We start from the raw sequence: 25,913 nt of genomic DNA, 5'->3' as shown, positions 1-25,913 counted from the left end.
CCCTTTTCTTTGTGATCTCAGAAAGAGCTGGAGCTATCTCCAAATTTATTTTTGGAGGCTCCGCATACAAGTCTCCTTTTCAAGGATACTTATTCAGTACGCTCTTTTTTACCTCTTCTGCTAAGCCCTCTTTCATCCACGCTCCCCATCGGCCTTTGATTTCTGCATGAAACTTAAAGAGATCATCTGGTTTTTTACTAGGATCTTTTCCTAAAATTTCTAGAATTTGTACATCTAGGTCAGAATCTTGCTGAACTAGATCATCCTCTTTTTGAGTTTGACCGACTACATCTGAGTTAGAATTTTTTCCAGCGTCAGTGTCTGCCACCTCACCATTTTGTGCACATGTTAGTTCGGGATCTTTTTCTAGAAAGAAAAAGAAATAGGGAGAATTTAAAAAATTACCCAATCTTTAACAGTATTTGGTGCATAAATTTATATATATATATATATATATATATATATATATATATATATATATATATATATATATACGATATAACGGGCTATTTCTCTACTCTAACTTCCGCAATTCTAATCGGATCTCAATAAAATGTAACATACTTTCTTTTTGACCGGTTTCTGAGGTTAAGTTCTAAGATGAGTCAAATCGGCCGGTTATTTTAGAAATGAGAGCAATTTGAAATTTTTGAAAAATTTCAAAAATTCCCATTTTTTTACTGTTTTTCCATGTAAATACTATTGAACACAATATCCTAATAAATTTATGTTTAATGCATCTGAAAGCTTATTAAATAAGCTTTAATTCATATATCTATTGATTTTTTGCGTTAAGAATGACCCTCCCAAAAATGAAATTTTTTAGTAGATTTCATAGAAATCTAAATATTGTATTGGTTCTCATGACGCAACTTTTGGAAAATTTTGCTATTTCCTCACTCAGCTCGTCGAACTGATTCAGAAAATACATATGGATCAAAAGTTTATATATGTATGTATATATATATATATATATATATACGATATAACGGGCTATGTCTCTACTCTAACTTCCGCAATTCTAATCGGATCTCAATAAAATTTAACATACTTATTTTTTGACCGGTTTCTGAGGTTAAGTTCTAAGATGAGCCAAATCGGCCGGTTATTTTAGAAATGAGAGCAATTTGAAATTTTTAAAAAATTATCTTTGTATACATGAAATCGCAAAAATGATTCTACGAAATATTGTTAAGGTACTTCGTTGCTTTAGAATTTATAATTTCTTTGAAATTAAAAAAATAATCGAGGTAAAATCAGAATTGAAAGCTTAAATTTTGATGGAATTATTTGTTTAGTATATGGAACTATATATTTCTGGAGGGCCTGGCTAACAATTTTTGTACTTGACAAAACTAATAATTTTTGTGAAATTAAATTTTTTTTTAAATTCCTATTATTTCATCCAAAAAATACTATATATTAAAAGATTGTTAATCATTGGAGTAACAGACTCTTAGATAGAAAAAGAGAATGTTTTATGGTAATCACAAAATACCACTGAAGTAAAAAAAATTATATAGAATTCTATATGATTCATTTATAAGTTTATATGAATTATATATACATCTATATAATTATAAATGAATTATATATGCTTCTATATAATTAGATATGAATCATTTATTTTCAACAGTATAAAATTATTTATAATAAAAAATAAAATTGCAAGTGCAATGATAATAATTAATGGTGGTTGATAAATTTAACGATTGAATTTCCAATGAATTTTTTACAAGCTAAAAAGATAAGTTAAAATTTACTGCAAACCTCAGTAATAAAATATTAGTTTTAAACTATAAAAAAGTTGAAATTTACTTTAAACTTTAGTAGAAAGCGTTAGCTTCTTAAAGAGACATTTTTTTACAATGAAGAACATTTATATTTCAATTTTACTACTTTATTTACTTCAAGGTAAGTTTTAATTAAACAATTCAGATATTTATTATAATTGCTAAACAATTTGTTATTAATTATTAATAACTGGCTTTTGGCCGCCGTCTCCTCAGAAATGTTACAAAATATATTTTACTCTTATCAAAAGCTATTGTACCTAAGTGCACAATCAATTTTGTAACTAAACAAGTATTTATAAAAATGAATAAAATTATGTATAATAAATCAAATGTAAAGTTATGTAATAATCATGTGACCTTGTTAGTGGCTTTTGGCTGTCGGGTCTTTTCCAAAGAAATAAATAAACAAATAAATTATTATTAAAAAAATGTTATTAAATTAAAATATGCGATCGAAAAGTACAATCATTTTTTCACACTTGACTTAATATTTAATGTCATGTAAATAATTGTTAAAATTATGAAATTTGTTCTTCATTCGACATTTTTTTTTTGTTATTTAAATTATCAGAAGATAACATATTTTTATTGATTTTTAATTTTTCTTGCGGCTGTATAAAGAAAATTTGGATCACTCTTAAAAAATATTTGATTCAGTCTTTAAATTTGTAGTGATATTTTTCATAATGAAGAATATATATTTTTTAATTTTAGTTTTTTATTTATATAATGGTAAGTAATTAATTAAGGGGGGAAATACGTGTACAGGCTTAAAAAAGTTCAATTTTTTTTTTTATAAATCGCTTGTAAAACTATTCAAAAATATAGATATAAAATGTCAAGTAAAAATTCTTATTCGTTCAAAAGTTATAATCGATTTATTAATTATTTTAATACTATTTTACATTAACTTTCTCTGTCACTTTTTTTTTCAAACGCGTTTTTCTCGAAACGAGCTTTTTCAAAACTGTGTGCAGTCTAGCTCAAAGAGTTTTAATCCAATCATCTTGTGATATGGCTTATAATTTTCTTTATACAATTATCTTGAATATGAACCTCAATCAGAAGCGATATTTTTATTTAAACTATTTTTTTTTTTAATAAACAATGTATTAAAAAGTGGTAAATAATCACGACTTAATTTCATAGCCCTCTAAAAAATGCAAATTTTTACTTTTTTTTTTTGGAATTGAGGTTCATATGGAAGATACACATATAAATGAAGTAATTTTTCTGTGCCATTGATGTCAAATAAAAATTGTGGCTTCCATACTGCACACAGACTGCTAAGTCGGATGACAACTTGCGATGTGTATCAGCTGATATCACCGCTATTTGTTAACTTATATTGTTATTTAATAAAAAAAAATACTTATAAATATATGTATAAAATAACCGGATAGTTTCAATAAATAATATTAATTTTTTATACTTTAAAAAAATGAATGAAAATCATCATGAAAACGGCCTTTCTACACGTATTTCCCCCCTTAGATTAACAAAATAAATCCTAATAATTTTGTTTTTATTTTAATAAAATTAAAAATTGTTTTTTGGACGATGAAGTTGAAAGAAAATCAAGTACTAAGATTTTATAAATAAATATAATCATACATTTATTTTAATAAAGTTACAATCAGTAAAGTAAATTTTTTATTCATTATCTTGAAGTTTAGATATAAAAAAAGTTTACCTTTCAATGAAACTATAAAATTTCTTCTTTAACTTTATTTATCCCGAGAAAATAACTTTAATCAAGAGAGTTTTCAGCGATAAAAAAAATATATTCTTCGCAATTAATTTTAACTTCAATCACTACTTAACACATATTTATTATTAACAGCAAAAGAAGTAAAAAGTGATGAAGAAAAAGGCGTTGGCTCAACGAAACAAAATTGGAGTGAAGTGACTGTCCGAGAAGGCGCTCACTACTTTTGGTGGTTGTACCACACTTCATCTAGCAAGGCAATTTCCAAAAACAAACCTCTATTAATTTCATTGCCCACGGGAATTCTAAATGGAGCGTCAGGTATTTGGCTGCTCAATTTCAAAACACAGTAACTAACATTTAAATTTTTTTTTCAATTTTTCTTATTAAAAAAAAAGTTAGCCCGTCAAATTGATGAAAAATTTGATTTGTGAATAGAAAATACTTGAATATAAATATTTTTAAGAAAAAATACTTGAAATTAAGGTCTAAAAGTTATACAAAACGCAGCAATACTATTAGAAAAAATCAGGTATAAAATTTTTGCAGTTACTGTGTTTTAAAATTGCGCAGCCGTATGATGATTGTAAATTTAACAAAAAATAATTTTTATAATTAATAAAATAGAATTAAGTTTTAAATGCATATTTAGGAAATTGAATAATCTGCAGGTGAATCAAAAAAATTTTTTTTTCAATTATTAATTTATTTCTTCACAACTATTAATAATTCATTTCATCATAACTTAAAAAATATTTTTTAAAAATTGGACAAAGTTTTTTACAAATGAAATTTTTTAAATAATTTTTTCAATAATAAAAAAATTCTTAAAATTTTTAAAGAGGCTAGTTTTAGTGTCATAATTAATAATAATTTAGGTGTAAATAATTTCGACCAAATCGGACCGCTGGATGTTGATCTTAACCCCAGAGACAACACATGGCTCAAAGACTTCAATATTTTATTCATCGACAATATTTTGGGCTGCGGGTTCAGTTATGTTGACAATGAAACAAACTACGCAAGTTCAAGTGACCAAATGGGTGAAGATACTTTTGCGGTTATCAAAGATTTCTTCAACAAAGTTCCCGAGTTCAGAACTACTCCCACCTATATGATGAGCGAAAACTCCGGGACAGTTATCACCGCTAAAACCGCTTTAATTTGGAGTCAAGTATGTGTCAAATATTAAATTTACCAAATTTTTTAATATAAAATTATTAAAACTTGAATTTTTGTACTGTTACAGGCTCAAAAAAATAAACAAATTGAAAGTAATTTAAAAGCTGTTGTTCTGGGAGCTCCGTGGGTTTCATTGGTTGATGTTGTTAATTTTTGGGCCAAGCCTTCTAATAAAGTAAGGATCAAATTTTATTATTAATATTTAGCATTAATTGATAAATTTTATGCAGGATAAATTTAGTGAAGAAGAGTTTAAAGGAATTGAAGAAAGGGCGAGGATTGCTACCGAAGCTGAAGAAAAAGGAAAATATTGGGAATTGTTTCATTTACTTATTTCGCAAGTAGTTTCTATCCAAGATCATTATAAATTGAATAATGTTTTCAATTTGTCGCCAAGTATAACGACTAATTATTCTGAGTTTGTGAAAAACGATAAGTTGAAAAGTCTGATGAACAATCATGTGAAGAATGTATTGCGGCTCGGTCACGAGTGGAAGAATAATGTAGATTCTACTGTATTGATGGGTTACGGTGAAACAGTTGCGAAGCCTATTAAACAAACTTGTAATTATTTTATTTTTTATTCATTAATTCTGTTCAAATTTTGCTCAATTATATAATGACTTTTGTTAAAGTGTACTTTATTTTATTAGCTATATTGACATTTATGAAGATATAAGCTCATCCCGATGTTACACATATCAAGAGCTTTCATTTGAGTACCCACATGCATTATGATATATTTTTCATATATAGATATATAAAATATATAACAAATTGATGTGGGTACACAAATGAAAGGTCTCGATGAATGTAACATCGGGATGAGCTTATATCTTTAAAAATGTCAATAGTTAACAAAATACAATGTCATTTCTTAACTATTGATGTTTTAAAAGATATAAGCTCATCCCGATGTTACACTCATCAAGAGCTCTCATTTGAGTACCCACATGCATTTTGATATATTTTTCATATATACATATATATAAATATATAAAATATATGAAAAATTCATGTAGGTACTCAAATGAAAGGTCTCGATGAGTGCAATATCGGGATGAGTTTATATCTTTAAAAATGTCAATATTCGACAAAATATAATTTCATTTCTTAACTATTGACTTTTATAAAGATATAAGCCCATCCCGATATTACAATTATCAAGAGCTTTCATTTGAGTACCCACATGCATTTTTGATATATTTTTTATATATACATATATATAATATATATAAATATATGAAAAAATGATGTGGGTACTCAAATGAAAGGTTTCGATGAGTGCAATGTCGAGGTGAGCTTATCTCTTTAAAAATGTCAATAGTTCACAAGATACAAGGTTATTTCTTAATTATGTAGCTAGAGCTAAAGCATTTTTAAATGCAGCCTAAATGCTTATTATAATACATTAACTATTGATGAGAATGATATACAACTTGGATTTTTATGAATTTTCAGTTGATCAAATTCTTAAAACGGATGTTAGACTTGTGGTAATTGCTGGTGAAAATGATCTTTTCATTCCGGCGCCATCTGTTACCTCATGGGTAAACAGTTTTAATTGGGAAAATAAAGAAGCATTCCAAGCAGCAAAACAAGTTGATATTGATAACAAGATTTCGATGAAGAAATATGGAAATTTGGAGTATTATATTATAGAAGCCGGACATTGGGTTAGTTTTTATAAATATTATTTTTTTAATAATGATATAGATGTTATTATGTCATCTAAAAATTTTCGGAATGTTTTTTTTTAAATTAAAATAAAAAAATTTTAAGTCTAAAAAATTGAAAAAAATTAAAAATATTATTTTTTTATTTTTTAGTTGATAGTGGATAATCCGCAAGATTTGAAGAAAGTAATCATCAGAGTAACACAAGAATAATTACAGTTATTCTTCAAGAACTTGGATATAAAATGCGATATGATTATTATTAATAAAACGGAAAAGTTGGAATATATGGTTAATATTATTGTATTAAAATAAAAAAAAAAAAAAAATAAATTACTTAATTAATTATTTTTTACTTGTAATTTATCTATAACTATATCAAAATTTACTCTTATAAAAGTAAAATTTATTTTAATTAAATAAAAACATCAAATATTTATATTTGAGTTTATCATTCAGAACATCAGTACATGGTGTTTAACAAGTTACTTAACACATTAGGGGACCCGTAAATCCAGAAAAAAATATTATACGATCTGTTGAACTGGCCAACATCTAAAATCCTTGGGGAGAGTTCATGATACACAATAGAAACAACTTCCAATGACAAATTTATTTTTATTCTAGCGCCTGTTTGCTTAAATAATTTATTATAATTTCAAAAATAAAATTTTTTTCCCTTTTAAGTAAGTGAAAAAAATTTTTCTAATATTTTAATCAAGCTGTTATATCATCATGTTGAAATTTATAGAAAATTTTATTTAAAATTTTCCTCAAAAATTTATTTTATGAAGAAAAATTTCGATAAATAAAATTAAAAAATCGAGTTCGGAAAAATTTTTTTCATTTTTTAAAATTTAAAAAAGAGCAAGATTTTTTTAAAAAAATTTAAAATAATAATATTTTTAAAGACTTCAATGCTGGAGGAGTTCACAATATCAGTCGTTAGCTTTTCCAAAAGATGAATCGCAATAACAACAAAACAATATTCGTAATAAGTCGTCGAAAAATGTGTCATTTTGAAGTTGGCAGATTGTATAGATATAAAATAAAGAAATAGTAAAAGCCTCGGGGTATTCACAGCGTGAACACTTGTATGCATTTTGGTAATGATATCTCCCGTCTATTATTACAGTTGTAAGTGTAAGGTTAATCCCTAGCTTAGAGCCAGTCACGAAATATCTGGTCCCGGGTAATCCACTAAAAATGTAAATTTGCATTCATTATTTAACTTTCCCCTTAATAAAAGCTTACATACATATGTAGTATTTGGCTTAATTTTAAGCTTTTTTAGCCCTGCAGATTTGGATTTTTTTAGGAAACATTTTTCCTGAAAATTTCGAGATCATTTTTTTATAAAGAAGATATACATTTTTATGTGTATTTAATGTAATTTTTAATTTTTACAAAGAAGAAATAAATTATTAATTTGTATTCAATGTAATTTTTAATTTTTTCAAAGAAGAAATAAATTATTAATTTATATTCAATGTAATTTTTAATTTTCACAAAGAAGAAATAAATTATTATATATATTTAATGTAACTTTTAATTTTTTCAAAGAAGAAATAAATTATTAATTTGTATTCAATGTAATTTTTAATTTTCACAAAGAAGAAATAAATTATTATATATATTTAATGTAACTTTTAATTTTCACAAAGAAGAAATAAATTATTAATTTGTATTCAATGTAATTTTTAATTTTTACAAAGAAGAAATACATTTTTATTTATATTTGACGTAACTTTTAATTTTTACAAAGAAGAAATAAATGATTATATGTATTTAATTTAATTTTTAATTTATACAAAGAAGAAAGAAATTTTTATAAGTATTTAATGTAACTTTTAATTTATACAAAGAAGAAATAAATTTTTAATTGTATTTATAATGTAACTTTTAATTCGCATGAATGAAGAGAATCGAGGAATGAAGTTGTCGGTCTCTAACGGGATTTATTTGTATTTGTAACCGAAGCACATCAGAGAGAAGAGCAAGGAAGATAAGTGATATGATGAAAAACCCGAATAGAACATGCGGGATCTAACGCCCTCGGGTTTAGTCGCTGGACGTGCGAGAGTAAAGGTACATACTACACACTGAATGTGCTTTGTACAAATGTAACACACATAGCTAAGGATACAGTCCGGTCGTCTGCGTACATAACACATCCCATGTGTGTGATATCTATGTACGAATGGTAAATGGGTAAACGCAATTGTATGATATGTATATGTGTGTTAAGAACATATATACATTGTAGCGAGAAGGCTAACTAACGGACTACCAGTTCATTAGAGATCGCCACTAAACTTTGGGGTATGTCTGACACTTTGAGCATCAGGGATGTCAAAATTACCATTCTAGTTAAACTTTTATATTTTTTTCTCATTTCAATCTGAATTTTTTTTTTTCAACATTTATGTCTTTGAAGCTTGTAGAAATTTTATTGTTGAATCAAGAAAATTGTTTTTAATCGTTTAATTGTTTTAAATTAAGAAGAAAAATATTTTAAATCGGAAAAATTTATTTAAATTTAAGTTTAAGAATTAAAAAATTTTTTTATTTTATTTTAAATACACAAAAAAAAAATTTACTCGAATAAAAAAAATTATTTTAAAAAGCTTTATCGTCATAATTTAAGTCGAAGAATTTGTCTTAATTTAAGACAAAAATTTTTTTTAATTATTTTCTTGGCTCACAAATTTTCTTTTTTTTTATCTAAATTGATTTTTTTGTCTATATATTTTTATAAGCAAAAATTTTCAGACAAAAAAATAATAAATTATTAAAATATTTTATTGTTATTAAAAATTCTGCGGTTTTTTTTTCTTATCCTGATAAAAAAAAATGAAAAGAATATTTAAACTTAAATAAAAAATTCCATTTTTAAGAAAATTATTTTGAGTTAAGAAAAAAATTATTGAGCCAAAAACTTATTTTCGATTAAAGTTAATTTTTTTTTTATTCAAGAATTTTTTCTCTTTTCAAGATAATTATTTTATTATAAATTTCATCAATTTTAATTCTTAAAAATTTGAAAATTTCATTTTTTACCTTTTTTTTGGATAAAAAATTATTATAAGCAATTAAATTATTTGAAATTTAGATAAATTTCAAAGCTTCTTAAATAATATTGTACAAAAAAGTCTCAACTCATTTCTTCCCTAAAAATAGGACAGCAAAATTATTCCTGTCATAGTAAGAAAACAAATTTATTAATAAAAAAATTATTACCATAAAAATTTGTCTAAGTACGCAAAAAAAGAAACTATTCCCACAAATCCGTAAGCTTAATCACGATCGTGACTTATTTTAAAGGGTTAGTGATAGAACATTAATATTAGGTGATATCACCTCAAAGTCTGAAGTTCTCTGGCTGTGGATCATCCGACTATCCATCAATCTAACCAGCGGTAAAATAAAATACATGATAAATAATAAAAGATACAAATGTACCTATCTATTTGTATGATACACTAGCATACAGTGATAATAAAAAGTAACAAGCGTAGACCACCGCTGAGAATGTTCCCTCGATTCAATACGCCAGTCACTCAATTTACCATTTATATACAATACAATATACACATGATCGTTTTCGTGTGTACAGATAATAGATGTCACATTTTTTATCAATTTTTAGGTCATATAAAGTTAAAGGTTCGTCGACATTATACATCTACTTAGAGATTTACAAGTCTCTTCTTATCGAAAAAAATTTTTTTTTTTTTTTTTTTTTTTTTTTATTATGCTTAGATAGATAGATAGATAGATAATAATTTTATTGGATTCTGGAGCCTAGGCTCCCTCAGAACCATTATCAAATATACAGTTATAATTAGTGTATGAAGTACAGAGTTTTAGATACATAAAAATGATATCAAAATAAATATAGTAATTAACATAGTAATAACATGTTAGTCATGCTTATAAATAATACTTGTGTTATACAAAGCTCAACAACCTTCAATAGCAGTAATAAACCTTCAATAGCCATAATTTATAGCTAAATTTGTCATTAAAGACAAATTTGGGGACTGGGGAAATAAAGGATAAAGGGGGGAGGGGGGACCTTACTCAGTAGGAATTTTTCGGTAACCGAAAAAATAATTCAGAAAGCCCAGACCGGGACTTGAACCCGGATCGTTTGGTTACGCGCCAAAGGCTCTTCTTACTGCTTAGGTGTAATTACTGAATAGCAAATAAAGTACTTAAGATAAATTGTTACTTTTTCTAGCTTACAAGTTTTTAAAAATCAATTATATAATTATCTATTGAATCTTGATAAATAAAAAATGCAGTTCTCAGATTTATGAATCTGAGATGGTGATTAAAGTCATTGAAACAAATATTGTACTATTAGCTTCAAACTAATCATTATCTGATGAATTGGTATATTTTACTATTTGTTAATCAAAATTTTTTGTTCTATGTACTCACGATTGTATTTAGTATGTATTGGAATTACTACTTGGCTTGAGCCTTGACATTAACCCGTAGTGGTCATACTGGGTCTAGTTGACCCCATGCACGGAAAAAATTGTTGCTATACTTGCGTTCTTTTCAATATTTTTACTCGAGCTGTACATGAGAGTAATTCTTAACACTTCCGTTGAATAACTCAATCGTTTTTTAATTTTTTTGCACGACTCATGATGCAAAGCATCAGAGAGTGCTTTACGATCGAAAAATTTTTTTCGCCTCATTTAAGCAACTATTTTTAGTATTATAGCCTTGTTAATTCACGGAATCAAGATATTTTGCATACTATTGTCGAGATAATTTAATGGAGATTAATTCCATACTTTTTAAAAATTGATTTACTGCAATAGAAACGGAAAAAAACATCAAAATAGGTCAAAAAATTTTCCTGTCCGTCATGTATGAAACCCCGGAAACACTGTAACTTGTGGAAAAATCAATTATTTCAGGTCTATGCCTTTGGCTTGACCTTTCGGAGATTACCTTCCGTACTTTTTGTATATACTTGTCCAAATTTTGCCACTAGAGGGGCTTCAAGAGGGTTCTGACCCCCTCCTGTGCCCCCCTTAGAGGTTGTGACGGCTAGTCGGATCGGCTCGCGGATCCGCTCCTTAGTACGCTTTCATTTACCGAGTAGTGTATACGAGTCCTTTTAACGTTGTGTAACGTTCGTAAAATTTAATGTGATTTATATGAAAGAAAACTTTTCAAAGGATATACATAAGGAAAAGGTAAGAAATCTTCGACACTAATTTTTTGTGTTTCAGAGAACACTAGGAAAACTTTTTCATCGAGCAGTTTTTGCTGCGGCTCACCAGCCGTAGCAGCAGCCGTAAGGACTCATGAGGCGCAGCCATGAAGGCTCGCCGAGTTTGCATCCAAAGGAAGGCAGCCCTCCGGGCTCCTTCCTCAGCCGAGGCGCAGCCGCACCCGCAGCCGAGACTCAGCTGAGACAAGACTCTTAGCTGCGGATCACAACGGCTCGAGGCGACTTTATGCACAGCATAAAAGTTTTGGCAGGCCATTTGACTATCTTCGCCTTCAAAGGCACAAGTATAAATACAATGCAAAATAATGCATTAACTTATCAGCTCGCAGACAAACTATCTCGAGCGTAATATTTAAATCTCGATTAAGAGTATCTTTTAATGATACTCTAATATTTTTCAGATGGCCGGAGAACCTCAATGGACGACGATGGAGGAGTTACTGGAAGTAGCAGCAGAAACAGTTGAGGGAGACAAAGTTCTGGACAGGATAAAGTTGCTGACCCATGAATCCTTGCCAATAGGTTGGCAAAATTGGAAAACTCTGGATCTTTCCAAGGAAAGTTTGTTCGGTAGCGAGCAGGAGGTTAATCCTCAAATTTTAAACAAGTTGCGATATGCCTTACCAACGGTTGGGCTAGCTCAAGCTTTCAATCCGGGAACAGTAGACTTACCGGAGAAACAGTATAGAGATCTCAATGTCTCTATGTTGAACTGGTCTTTTTGTAGAGCTCTTATCATGAGTCCTCCGGCTCTTGTGAACAAGCTTAAAGGCTCGTTAGGGCAAGCGGAAATTTTCTTGCACGCAGTAGAGCCAGTGAAACCTCTTTGCATTTCACGCTTGCAGGCCGCAGAAAAGTTGAAACAGCAGACACAGTCAGAAGATCTGCGGGGCACAAAAAGGTTGAGTGAGGAGACCGATAGCCATTCGGACTTAAAGAGATCGAAGATAGCAGCACTACAAGACCAAATGAACTATATGTTCGAGATCGTCTTAGGGAAGATCCAGAAGGTAGAGCAGAGAATAAAAAAGAGGGGGAGGGAAGAATCAAGTGAGGAAGAGGAAGAGGTTTAGAGCAGCTCAGAGTCCTCTAGTGATGACGATTCTCAGTCGATTATTTCATCGGTTTGGACCCCTCCGGCAATGAAAGATCCTCTAATAAACCGGCCAATGAGTCAGCCAATTAACCCATCAGTACAGCCGGCGAACGATCTCGAGGCCTTGTCATTTGATCCGCAGGTCAAGGAAAAGGAACCATTGATTCCTCCACCAACGCCTGAAATTAAAGTTCAGGGAATTGCTTGCCAAAAACTTGGGTCGGCAAGTTGGAATCGGATCAGATACAAGGAAGTCCAAAATAAGCTTCATGCGGTTCCGGTATTTGATTCACTGAAAATCAACACGCAGTTGGAGGGCCTTGTTTCTCAGTCCTATTATCTTACGCTTTTGGAGCGTATGGACGAGCTAACAGGAACTCTGACTCATGGTTTGCTAAAACAGCGTCAATTCTTGATGGAAGGGATGAAATCCCTAGCAACTAAACACCCGGAAGCTTACAATGACATAAAAGGAGCGTTCTTAGGAGATTTTAAGTTTAAAGAAACTTCTGACGACCTGCTTCAGTTTACGTGCGCTAGAAGAGCAGAAGTAATCGAGATGCGCCGAAAAGTTTTTAAATCCAGCGAGCAACATCACGCGGCGAAGTTGGCGGAGATTCCGCCATCAGAAACCCACTTATTCGACGAAGAACTGCTTTCAAAATTTCTAGACCAACGAGGTGGGTTGAACAAGGTGTTCCCTCAAAGCAGAAAGCCACTGACAGAGAAGCCTCATTTCTATGGATCGAAGAATAGATCCTTTCGAAAATCGAGTGGATCTGGGAGTTCCTCCTTCAAAAAGCCGAAATCACAGTCAGGGGCTAGCGTTTCCTCCAGTAAACAAGGTGCAAAAGAGTAGGAGAGAGCATAAGAAACGTGACTACGGGAAGAAAGATCGTAAGTCACCCCGAGCATGACTGCAAGTTTCTGGCGAGCCAACTTCAGTACTGTTCAATTCTTAGCTAATTTCACAATTAATCAATTATTTCATTTTTTATAATATTTACTAATTTTTTTTTGAAATTATTCAGTATGTGAAAAATAAACGTAAAATCTTTGAATATTTTACTCTCGGCTGTAAGTTTTGGATACATGCATGCGGGTCGCTAGACTCAAGTACCTACTTTTATGACTCTGTCCGTTGAGGTCATATAAATGCAGTCTCTTGTTCTCTTCGTAACCCTAGTGCTCATCTGGTTCGATTTAAAATATTTTCCGTTTTAACTTTCCCTTTTTTATATGTGTAATATTTTTGTCAACGTATTTTTCTTAACAATATTTCTCGGAAATGTACTCCCAATAATAAAATGAAAAGAGTCTCCGTACTCTGTTGTGCTTAAAATACTACCAAAAGAGTCAGTCCAAAAGGATCTCTCCGAGCGACAACTACGTCAATTTTAGTCAAGTTCCAAGTTTAAATCGAATCCTCTTTCTTAGCATTTCGTTTTTCAACTAAGTACCAATTTACGATCTACATTAACATCATTTAATAGCTGAGTTTCACTTAAAATGAATTGTGAGGTGAAATATCAGTGTCTTTTCATCAATCTGTGATTGAAGTTCACCACGACGTTGATTCACCACCATCATCAGAACTCTACAGTCACGAGCCTAAACCGCTACATTAATACATTCATCAGACATTTAAGAGCTCAAGCAGCACATGGTATTGTATTTTAGTAAACCTAAAATACCAAAAAGGTACGAATCAAATTTATACTTGCATACATATTCAATACAACATTTCCCTCAGCGTCGGGAGGATGTCGGTTCGGCCGTCAGCCCTAAACCGCCCACCGGTGCTAAGCTGAGTTACTAGTTCCAATTCATATTCAATTACAATACGCTCATTATGATGCTGCGCATATTTCACATTCCTTGCATAATACAATACGAATACTGAGTCTGAGTCGAGTTAAAACTTCACGAGCAAGTTCTAAAACTATTCATGTGCAGTGTTATTTTGAGACCTTTCTGAGTACTGACACAATACGCTCATTATGATGCTGCGCATATTTCACATTCCTTGCATAATACAATACGAATACTGAGTTTGAGTCGAGTTGAGAATTCACGAGCAAGTTCTCAAATTATTCATGTGCAGTGTTATTTTGAGCCCTTCTTGAGTTGCATCCCATTACATACATAAAATTCACACAATTATTGAGATTAAAATATTACATAATATTAAGTGTCTGGAAACCGGAGCAACAGAGTTGGCACGTGAACCGGAAAGAGCTTTTCACGGTATTAATTGCAATCGAGAAGTTCAAGGATCAATTGAGAAACAGGTCAGTGTTGCTGCAGACGGACAACAAGACGGTAGTTGCTTACATCCGAAAACAGGGAGGGACCCGTTCACAAATCCTTCACACCTTGTCCAAGAAGCTGTTATTAATAGCTCGACAGTATCAGATCCGGCTTGTTCCATATTATCTTCCCGGTCAGTACAATTGTCTTGCGGACAAATTATCCAGAGGATTACCCTTGACGGACTGGCACCTCAAAAACAGCCTGACCAAGTTAGTCTTCGAGAAATGGGGAACTCCCCAGCTAGACCTTTTTGCAACGAACAGATCCAGAGTAGTGCCGAAATATGTGACAATGGAGATCAACGACCGGGAAGCATGCTTCATCAATGCCTTCAGCAGACCATGGGCGCTGGATTTGGGATGGGTATTTCCTCCACCGCCACTGATCCCCAAGGTATTACAACACCTGAATTCAGTGAAAGGGATTTTCTTGGTAGTAGCACCCAGATGGGAGAAGACCTTTTGGAGGGGAGATCTCAAGAGCAAGAGCACTGCAGCTCCACTCCAGCTGTGGAACCTGGAGAACCATTTGGTGGACTTGGCGACAGGGCTGCCTCCACAGAATGCCAAGAACCTCTGCTTGGAGGTTTGGAGAGTACGGGGTGGAGTGAACTGATTTCGGGCTTGGCTGAACAGGACATTACTCTTTTATCTTCGGCATGGAGAGAGTCGACCTGGAAGACTTACTCGGCAGCATGGAAGCATTGGTTGGATTGGAGTAAAGATAATGGAGTCTCTCCAAGAGATCCACCACCACAGAACCTGGCAACTTACTTTGGTTACTTGTTCAGAGTAAAGAAGTTGGCTTACAAGACTATCCTTGTTAGAAAATCAGTCATCAACACCTTTGTAAATCCTGAAGGAAAGTTATGCACTCATTCTCTGGTGAAATCGATACTGAAAGCAATCGGCACAAGTGAGGCAAAATTGTTAACACCACGGAAGGAAATTTGGAATATTGAATCCATGATTAGCTGGCTAAGTAATAATCCTCCAGATGAGAAAAGTATTTTTCAAGTTTCGAGACACGTTGCCTTTTTATTATTGTTAGCGTCAGGCAGGAGAGTTCATGATCTTACACTGCCGTCAATTGAACGAAGTAGAATCGTCTTAGAGAATGATTCGGTAACGTTCTGGCCGATATTTGGATCTAAAACTGACACTCCGAACCACCGACAGTCAGGGTGGAAGCTGACGGAATCACACCAGGCTGAATTTAATATTGTCTACTGGATTAAGCAGCTGATAAAAATATCAGCGAGTAGGAGGAGAGCAGTTCCTGACCTAATGAACCTCTTTATTACTACCCGAGGTAAAGTAAAAGGGGCATCAAAGGCAATAATTGCGGGTTGGTTAAAAACCATTTTTGCTGCAGCAAAGATTAAAGGGAGCCCTGGATCATTGCGATCGGCAGTAGCTTTACCAAAGTTTATTCTGTTTGTATGATTATCTAATAATAATTATTATTTTATCGTATAGTAAGTTATTAACTGTCTAGATTAAGGCTTAGTCAATAAATTTGAGTTTTCAGTGTTCTATAATTAAGCTCGAATTTCTGTAGAGTGTAGTGTCCTTTTCCTTAATAGTATAGTTTTCAGGTCACAGTATACCATAAGTTGTGAGCCGGCAGATTCCAAACATCTCTCCGAAAGGTCAAGCCAAAGACATAGACCTGAAATATATACCGTTTTCTACCCCGAAGGGAGGAAAACGATTATTTCGGGTCATGCCAAAGGCTTGACCTGAGTAAGGCCTTGCCGGTTATTTCGGAGCAGTACTGAGGAGCGGATCCGCGAGCCGATCCGACTAGCCGTCACAACCTCTAAGGGGGGCACAGGAGGGGGTCAGTACCCTCTTGAAGCCCCTCTAGTGGCAAAATTTGGACAAGTATATACAAAAAGTGCGGAAGGTAATCTCCGAGGCTTGTGACCATGTTTCACAAATTTAATGGGCAGACGAGAGGAATGCCAGATATTCAATGGTTCGATTCCATTTGGTTCCGAACTGCAATTAGTCGAATTGTAAAAGTCCCTATCTTTGAAATATACGAAACGTAAATATTTCGAATGTCGTTTATCTGACATGCTATTTTTTCATATGTCTTCTAGACCCGTACGATAAATTTTTAGTTATAAAAATGTGCCGTTTGATTATAATACCGAATAATAAATGACTCGAACATGACATTTTCCAACAATCTTAAAACCCGCATGCAAATTGCCCCGATGTTTTTTTAGTACATTTAGTCACCGTCGATAATATAAGAATTTTAGAGAAATTAAGTTATCATAAGATCTAACGGCGGATACAATTATATACATTTGTCATTGCAATTCTTGCTTGAAAGATTAAGAAACGAAGTTAAGAATTAATAAGTACAAAAATTGCCATAATCTATGTACAAATTTTCGCTTTCAATGCTTTTTTACTTTCTGAATTACGTCTACAAATTAACTTCGTCAAATATTTTCATTAGTGCAGCATACGCAACTTCTATGCAATGAAATTTATAAGACAAGTACCTATTCTAAATAAGCGTAAAATTTCGCACTACATATACTGGCAGAGACCAAATCTCTGTCTTCCATCCAGACTAAGAGTAGGTACCAAGAAGAAGAGTTATTTTTCCAATTCTTATTCAAGCTACGTTAATAAATCGTCGATTGAGTTTTTCTAGTCAATAGGGTATGTGAAGAAGTGAAGATCTAGAGTATAACTTCGAGCACGCAAACTTCGCATAAATTAACTATATATTTAAAGCCATCTTAATCTTTCTTTCATCATCCTCTTCTTGTGCTTCAAAACCTGATACTTATTGATTATTTATTACTACTACTAGCTGTTACCCGCCCGCTCTGCTGGACGTTTATAGAATTGTGTTTGTAGATTTAAACGTGAAATTTAATTGGAGTATTATATTGACTTACAGAGATTCCAAATTTCATCGAATTGGCATTTACCTTTTATCCACGTGATCCTTCTAGCCACTATTTATTGTAACTTTCAATATGCAATTAATATATATATAACGTTCCTGTGGCTTTCTTCAAAAAATGAATACCAACTGACCCAAAGAAAAAAATTTGAAATGAGCATTGAAAGTTTCAGTTAAAGTTATTGTAGGTCTCATAAGTGAAGTTGAAATCTGCCTAAGTCTAAGTCCAGTGAATTTTGCTGTTAATTAAAATTTTCACCGTAATAAAAACAATTCATCGGTTAGTGATCAGTAAAAATAAAATGTATGTTAATCTCTTAGTCCGTTGACTGAATAGCTAAATATAAAGTAAAATTTTGGAAACCTTATAATGACTTTTTAGCCACTGCCAAAAAGACGATTGTTATAAGAAAATATAAGTATTAAAAAAGAAAAATATTTAAATCGACTCCATGGTCTTAAAACAATAATAATAAATAATAAATAATAATGATAATAATAATAATAATGATAATAATGATAATAATAATAATAATAATAATAATAATAATAATAATAATAATAACCGGAGTTGTAGAGTACAAACGAGGGGTCTTCCAAGGCGATTCCTTGAGCCCTCTGCTGTTTTGCATCTCACTGCTGCCTATATCTGTTGCTCTCCGTAAAACCCATGGGTACTCTGTGGGGCCTCCGGGTGATCGAAAATACTCGATCACCCATCTGCTTTACATGGATGATCTGAAGCTATATAGTGCTAATGAAGATCATCTACAGGCAGCCCTGAACATCGTAGCAGAGTACACACGAGATGTCGGAATGTCTTTTGGGTTGGACAAGTGTGCGGTCGTACATCTGGCGAGGGGTAAGTGCTCTGATACGGGTGATGATGTCGAGTTAGTAGATGGGAGCATCTTAAGACAATTAGACGCCGGAGAGTTGTATAGATACCTAGGAATGGAAGAGCACCGCATGCATGCGGTCTCCGAAGTCCGAGCAACTCTCCGTAGCGAGTATGTTAGGAGACTCCGGAAAATCTGGTCCTCCGAACTTCCCGGCAAAAATAAAGTCTCCGCCACTAACACGCTCGCTGTCCCAGTCTTACTATACTCTTTCGGTGTCCTGAAATGGACCCGAAAGGATCTGCGAGATCTCGACATCAGAACCTGTAAGACTATCAACATGAACCGGAGCATGCACCCCAATTCATCAGTCGCCAGATTATACCTCTCCCGGTCAATCGGTGGGAGAGGTTTGCAGAGCTTGGAGCGGCTTCACGATCGCTTAGTCCTGGGTTTAACACACGAAGTTGTCAATTTCACTGCAGATGAGGATGACTTTCTTATGCAAATTGTTCATAAACATGAGAATGCGCATAAGGGGTCGTTCTTATATAAGGCAGCAATATATGCGGCAAGAACCCTTGGCCTTGGAGAAATAAACGCTCTTATGGAACTCCGAAAGGAGGAATTCAAGAGCGCCATCAGGAACGCCGAGGAAAAACTACTCCTAGGCAAACTGATGGACAAGTCTATGCACAGCGTGTTCTTCAAACACGTGCGTGATCATGGCTTGTCCACCCAGCTGACGTTTTCCTTCTTAAAGTCAGCTGGCCTGATGTCCGAGACTGAAGGGTTCATATTTGCTTGCCAAGATGGTGTCATTAACACTCTAGAGTACCGTAGCAAGGTGCTCCAGGTGCAGCTCCCGGACACGACCTGCAGGGCGTGTAAACAACATCCGGAGACGCTTATGCACATTTTGTCAGCATGTCCTGTGCTGGCGAGAGGTGCATACATCCAGCGTCACAATGCTGCCCTGAGAGTACTGTACTACTATCTTCGTCACCGCTACGGTATTGACGTGACACCGGTGCTGCCTTATCTGCCAGGAGATATTCCCCAGGTTGTTGAGAATGACAGTTGCAAAATTTATTGGAACATGCCGTTTGCAACAACTCGGCGGATAGATCACAACAAACCTGATATTGTGCTCTTCGACAAGGCTACTCGTGACATTTATGTCATTGAGTTCTCGGCCCCGGCTGAATACAACATCTCAGCCAAAGAAGAGCACAAAAGACAGATATATCAGGATCTCCTGTTTGAAATTGGCAAACTTTACCCAGGTTACCGTGTCAAGCTCGTCGTCCTGATTGTTGGCGTCCTCGGAGGGATGAAACAGTCTTTTGTATCCTCACTTGCCAGAGTTCCAGCTTGCTCATCAAAAGCTGAATTCTTGGCGGTCAGGATGCAGAAGGCTGTCATACTAGGATCCCTCCGTCTACTTAGGAAAATGACTTTGGCCTGCTGTGATCACTAACCGCCTTGTTGTGCGGAGTGGTCCAGCAGTAATGGATGGAGCTCAGGCTGGGCCCTCGGAGAATCGGACTCCGGGGACAACCCCCCTGAGCATTTAATAACATAATAATAATAATAATAATAATAATAATAATAATAATAATAATAATAATAATAATAATCCATCTCTAAGATAAAATTCCTACCAAATTTGGAGTCGACAGGAGCCATAGTTAAAAAACGGGAATTTTTCATTGTTAACGCCCCCGTAAACCCCTTTGGGAAAAGAATTTCTTTAAATTTGTTTTTAGCTGACCTCTAAATGCCCAAAGTAATATTTCTACCAAATTTCAAGTTTTTAAGTCTGATGGTTCCCTAGATATCGTGATAAGTGACTATATAGATAGAAATCTTCTCTTATAATAATAATATATTAATAAAAAAGTATATAAATAAACAAGTATATTAATAAAAAAGAGATACTTCATCGGGCCTGGAAGATGTATCAGGATAAGTTACTTGATATACCTAAATTTTTGGCATGTGTAAACAACTTTTTAGGCTGTCTTCAAAAATTTACTTGTATCACTGAATCTTTGCATGTTGATTTATTTGTAAATATACAAGCACATAATATTGGTAAATGTAAATTAAATATATCATAATAATTGTTCTTTTTGCATAAAAGGTAATAAACTATTGAGTAATTGTTTTAGCTGTTCATCCAGTACCATACCTCAGAGGAATAAACATTGGAGGTGATGATGGCATTGTATTTTTAAAAATTCAACAACCTGTAATTGGGGAAAATATTTTTTACGGTAAAATTCTCATTTTATAATTTGTGTTGAGTAATTTATCAGTTTAATTTTTTTAATTAATTTCTACATTCTTTGTTATAGTTAACAACCTAGCACATTCGAAATGTTCTTTGTGTCAAAAAAATATTGGGGATATGATAAGTCTTCCTTGTTGGCACTGGTTTGGTTGTAACTTATGTGCTCAGAAATTTACAAATCAAGCTATTAATCAGAAAGCTGATTTACTATGCCCAATATGCTCTGAAATAATCCGTGCATTCCAAAGAATCATTGTAAGTGACTCTTAACTATAACAATTACATACAGTCATTGATTATTTATTTATTCATTTATTCATACGCCAATGGGCTTTATACATTAGATTTACATCAATTAAATTTGGTTATGAGTGAAAAAAGAAAATAAAAATAAAAAGAAGGTAAAAAGAGTATCAAAATTTCAATAGAATTAAATTTAAATTAAATTAAATAAAATCAATTTCATTTGCTTTTTAAGTTTAAATTATTAGTATTATAAAAAAAAAAAAAAAAAAATATCTCGAGTAATTATTGCAAGATGAAATGAAATTGCACTCATTAAGAAGCTAGTGGTTATTGGTTAGAAGCAGTCTTTTAACCGATGATACAAACGATGTGATTGAAGTGTCAAATAATTCAAGGTGCGAGCAATTATCATTGATTAGATTAGCGATCCTATTTCTCGGACTATTATATATATATATATATATATATATATATATATATATATATATATATATATATATATATATATATATATATATATATATATATACATACATATATAAACTTTTGAACCATATGTATTTTCTGAATCAGTTCGACGAGCTGAGTGAGGAAATAGCAAAATTTTCCAAAAGTTGCGTCATGAGAACCAATACAATATTTAGATTTCTATGAAATCTACTAAAAATTTCATTTTTGGGAGGGTCATTCTTAACGCAAAAAATCAATAGATATATGAATTAAAGCTTATTTAATAAGCTTTCAGATGCATTAAACATAAATTTATTAGGATATTGTGTTCAATAGTATTTACAATTTTTATCAAGGCCATTGTCTGTAAACGGTGAGCTGTAGCAAGGATCATCAACGTCACTAATTTTCCAGATATTATTTTTATATTTAATTTTGATATATCCGGCATTGTATCTATATATTCAAGTACGCAATTTGCGTCCCACGTAGTGGCGTATTTTGCTCGAGTAGGGCGTTTTTTGAAGATACCTCGCATGAAACGCTTTGTTAATTTTTCTTCTGAGTGATTTTCATAAGTAATAAGTGCAATGGCAGCTTTATCCGAGTTCAAGGTCCCGTATTTACATCCTTTGTTGAATCTTAAGGTTAGAAATTCTATTATTTTAAATTCATCAGTATTATGGATATCATAATTTCTTTCTTTTGTAAAAGACCACCATTGCTTAAGTGAACTCTCATATTGTCTGAGAGTAGATTCCGTAATGGAGCTTAGCATAATATCGGCAGCATCTGATGAAAGTCCTTTTTTCAGATATTTTTGCTTGACAAGTATACGGCTGCCAGGGAAAGTGTCTTCGATAGAGGATAAGTTTTTGATCTGCAAGGAGAAATCAATAATTTTTTATTTGGCCTAAATATTAAGGGTGGATCCTTGAGCAACGAATGGAGTAACGGGTACCAGGGCTGAGTAGGCCAGTTTGGTACTACGATAACACCTTCAGCTTTATCAGTAATAAATTTTTTAAGGGTCGGTGCGATCAAAGCAAACGGGGGAAAAGCGTAAATTTTTTCGTTTTTCCAAGAAATCGTGAATGCATCAACTCTAAAAGATTCTGGACTCGGGAATCTAGAACAGAATCTTTCAATTGTTCTGTTTTCATATGTGGCAAATAGATCGATAGAAAAAGGACCAAATTTTTGGTTTATCAAATTAAACGCATTCTGAGACAACTCCCATTCCGTATCTATATTAGTCAATCGAGAAGCTGCATCTGCATGAAAGTTGTCTTTTGATGAAATGTAGGTAGCAAAAATCCAGATTTTTCTAGTTTCACACCAATCCCAGATTTCTTTTGACAGATTACTGAGTCTTGGAAACTGAACACTACCAGCTCGATTGATATAAGATATCGCTGTTGTATTGTCTACTCTTAGTAAGACTCACAATTATTTACATTTGAGGCAAAAGACTTGAGAGCATAATAGCTTGCCAATAACTCAAGATAGTTAATGAAGAGCTTCTTTTGCTTATCATTCCACCAGCCATGCGCCGTTTTTCCATTACAGAAGGTGCAGAATTTGACTATTTTTGCCCCACCAGCTTAAATCTTCTTTGAGATTGACTGACAATGACATATAGCTATCATAATTGCCGTTGTTTAAAACAAGAGCTAGAAATTTCTCTCTTTCTAGCTTCTTGCAGTGCGATAGTCCATATGCAACTGCTGGACAAGCGGCATTCAAAACACCTAACAAGGCTGCAACTTCCCTAATTTTATATCTACCTTCAACTTTGAATTAAGTCAATAAATTTTTAATTTGCTCTTTTTTATTATCAGTTAATTCAATGGTGTAATCTACTGAATTGACTATTAAACCTAAAAACTTACACTTTTGTGTAGGTTCTAAACAACTTTTCTTATCGTTAATTACAAAGCCGAGTTCCTCCAAAAAGGCTTTTGCCCATAAAACATTATTACGACAAGTGTTATAATTTTCCGCGATAAAAATTATGTCATCTAAATAAATTACTATTAAAAAGCCTTTTTCTCTTACTATATTTATAACAGGTTTCATTATTTTTGTGAAAATAAACGGGCTGGAACAGAGACCGAATGGTAGACAAGTAAATTGGTAAATTTGATTTTTAAAAATAAATCTTAAATACTTTCTGCTAGTCTGATTTACTGGAATCAGCAGGTAAGCGTCTTTGAGATCAAAGGAAGTCATAAAGTCATTCAGCATCAACAAGTTCTTGACTGTTCTTATGTCTTCCATTTTAAAGTGAGGTGGAAAAATAAATTGATTTAAATTTTTTAAATTTTAAATGAGCCTGTAGGTTCCGTCTGGTTTTGATACTAAAAAATAGGATGAAATAAATTGTTCATTAGAGTATTCACATTTTTCTATAGCTTTTTTGCTTAAAAGTTTGTTAATTTCGAGTTCTATTTGAAACTCGTCGTTACTTGGCCAAGTTCGTTGCTCAGGGATTGTTTTTTGACATGGAGTTTCTTTAAATTGGATTGAATATTTGTCTAAACAGGATAGTATATAACTATCTGTTGTTATTCGTTCCCATTTATTTTTAAAGAAACCAAGTCTACCTCCTGTGGGCAGATTTCTTACCTGAGTTACTTCTTCTCTGAGTCCTTGGTTTGAATCCTCTCCCGACCTGATTTTTGGCTCGGACGCTGATATTTGGGCTTGAAGCGCAACATCTTTCTCTGGTTGCTCGTGCCCGTCTGTCTGTAATTGGCAGACGGGCCCCTCGAGTTTCCCTGAACTTGAGGGCGTTGGAAAGGTTTTTTAACAGATTTATCTGCAGATTTTAGGTTTTGACATGCGCTTTCAATTGTCTTGGCCTCCTTGATCTGCTCTGCTAATTTATTTCCATATAACCAATCATCTGGAGCAATGGAATCTACAAGGGTCTTAACACCTTTCTTCATTACTGGAGTAATGTAAGATTTTCTAGCAATTGAGTGTTGGTGAAAAATTTCTGTTAATAATTTACCAGTTTCACTCAAATACTCCATCAGCTTCAGTTCATCAACCTCATTGTCAGAGGTATCCAGAAGAAGTGACATGGCTGCTCCAAGAGCAATAATAGCGGATCCTACACATCCCTGTGTCTCTGAGAAATGGTCATCCCTTTTCTTAGTGATCTCAGAAAGAGCTGGAGCTATCTCCAAATTTATTTTTGGAGGCTCCGCATACAAGTCTCCTTTTCAAGGATACTTACTCAGTACGCTCTTTTTTACCTCTTCTGCTAAGCCCTCTTTCATCCACGCTCCCCATCGGCCTTTGATTTCTGCATGAAACTTAAAGGGATCATCTGGTTTTTTACTAGGATCTTTTCCTAAAATTTCTAGAATTTGTACATTGTGATTCACCTAGTGCATCCAACAGGTGACGCTACCTGTTATTAGAGCGCTATCTATTATGAGAGCGTGAATTCAAACGAAATATTCAAATTAGTAAATATTAAATGATTAAAATCAGTTAAATTTTATATTCGAAGTAAATATTCAAATCATTTATTTCATGCTTTCACTCTTACCAGTTGTAATAAACATCTTTTGGTTAACTCTGTTTCATTTACAAAAGAAAATAAAATAAAATAAGGCAAAAACATATTTCGGTACAAAAGGACATTGTAACCGAATTTTCAGAACCCATAAAAGGTACTTGAGTAATTCAAGGACTATTTCTCGCCACATGGAATTTAAAACCCTATGAGGAAAAGTCGTAAAAGACACGTGTGAAACTCAATAAACCCTTGTTCTAAAAGTAACAAAGAATAATAAAAAACCATATGTAACTAAACAAAAATAAGATTGTTAAATAACATTTACTATTAAAATCTAACTTTATATAATATTGAAGTTGAGCAAAATTAAGTTAAAATAATTAATAATTATTATCTTGTATTTAATTTATAATTAATAATTATTATTTAATTAATTTACTATTAATTTATTATTGAATCATTATTTAATTATTATTTAATTTATAATTAAACGATAATGTCTATTCTTTTATACATGATAATAATTAAATTGACTTATAATTTTATTAGAAAATCCGATTGTAAAATAATAGAAATAATATTTAATTC

The 25,913-nt window shown here is 32.5% G+C and overlaps 3 protein-coding genes across 3 annotated transcripts in view; all 3 read left to right on the top strand.

Moving 5' to 3' along the window:
* The first annotated feature begins 1,831 nt into the window (after window positions 1-1,831).
* On the top strand, window positions 1,832-6,673 carry LOC123259523 (retinoid-inducible serine carboxypeptidase-like). The gene is made up of 7 exons (XM_044720075.1): window positions 1,832-1,914; window positions 3,640-3,825; window positions 4,383-4,678; window positions 4,754-4,861; window positions 4,917-5,250; window positions 6,148-6,362; window positions 6,516-6,673. Exons 1-7 carry the CDS (start codon window positions 1,869-1,871, stop codon window positions 6,573-6,575), a joined length of 1,245 nt encoding a protein of 414 aa, XP_044576010.1. The 5' UTR covers window positions 1,832-1,868; the 3' UTR covers window positions 6,576-6,673.
* Window positions 6,674-11,478: 4,805 nt separating this feature from the next.
* Window positions 11,479-12,692, top strand: LOC123260124. The gene is made up of 2 exons (XM_044721079.1): window positions 11,479-11,581; window positions 12,021-12,692. Exons 1-2 carry the CDS (start codon window positions 11,543-11,545, stop codon window positions 12,690-12,692), a joined length of 711 nt encoding a protein of 236 aa, XP_044577014.1. The 5' UTR covers window positions 11,479-11,542.
* An 8,033-nt stretch (window positions 12,693-20,725) lies between these two features.
* LOC123258789 overlaps window positions 20,726-25,913 on the top strand; it is an 8,142-nt gene continuing 2,954 nt past the window's right edge. Inside the window, exons 1-3 of the mRNA XM_044719002.1 lie at window positions 20,726-20,898; window positions 20,976-21,080; window positions 21,162-21,352. Coding sequence (XP_044574937.1) covers window positions 20,760-20,898; window positions 20,976-21,080; window positions 21,162-21,352 — 435 coding nt within the window. The 5' untranslated portion in view covers window positions 20,726-20,759. The remainder of the gene's footprint in view (window positions 20,899-20,975; window positions 21,081-21,161; window positions 21,353-25,913) is intronic.

Source organism: Cotesia glomerata, linkage group LG2, assembly GCF_020080835.1.
Source record: "Cotesia glomerata isolate CgM1 linkage group LG2, MPM_Cglom_v2.3, whole genome shotgun sequence".
Classification (NCBI taxonomy): domain Eukaryota; kingdom Metazoa; phylum Arthropoda; class Insecta; order Hymenoptera; family Braconidae; genus Cotesia; species Cotesia glomerata.
Note: the sequence above shows the minus strand (reverse complement) of the source record. Positions and strands in the feature narration are given on the sequence as shown.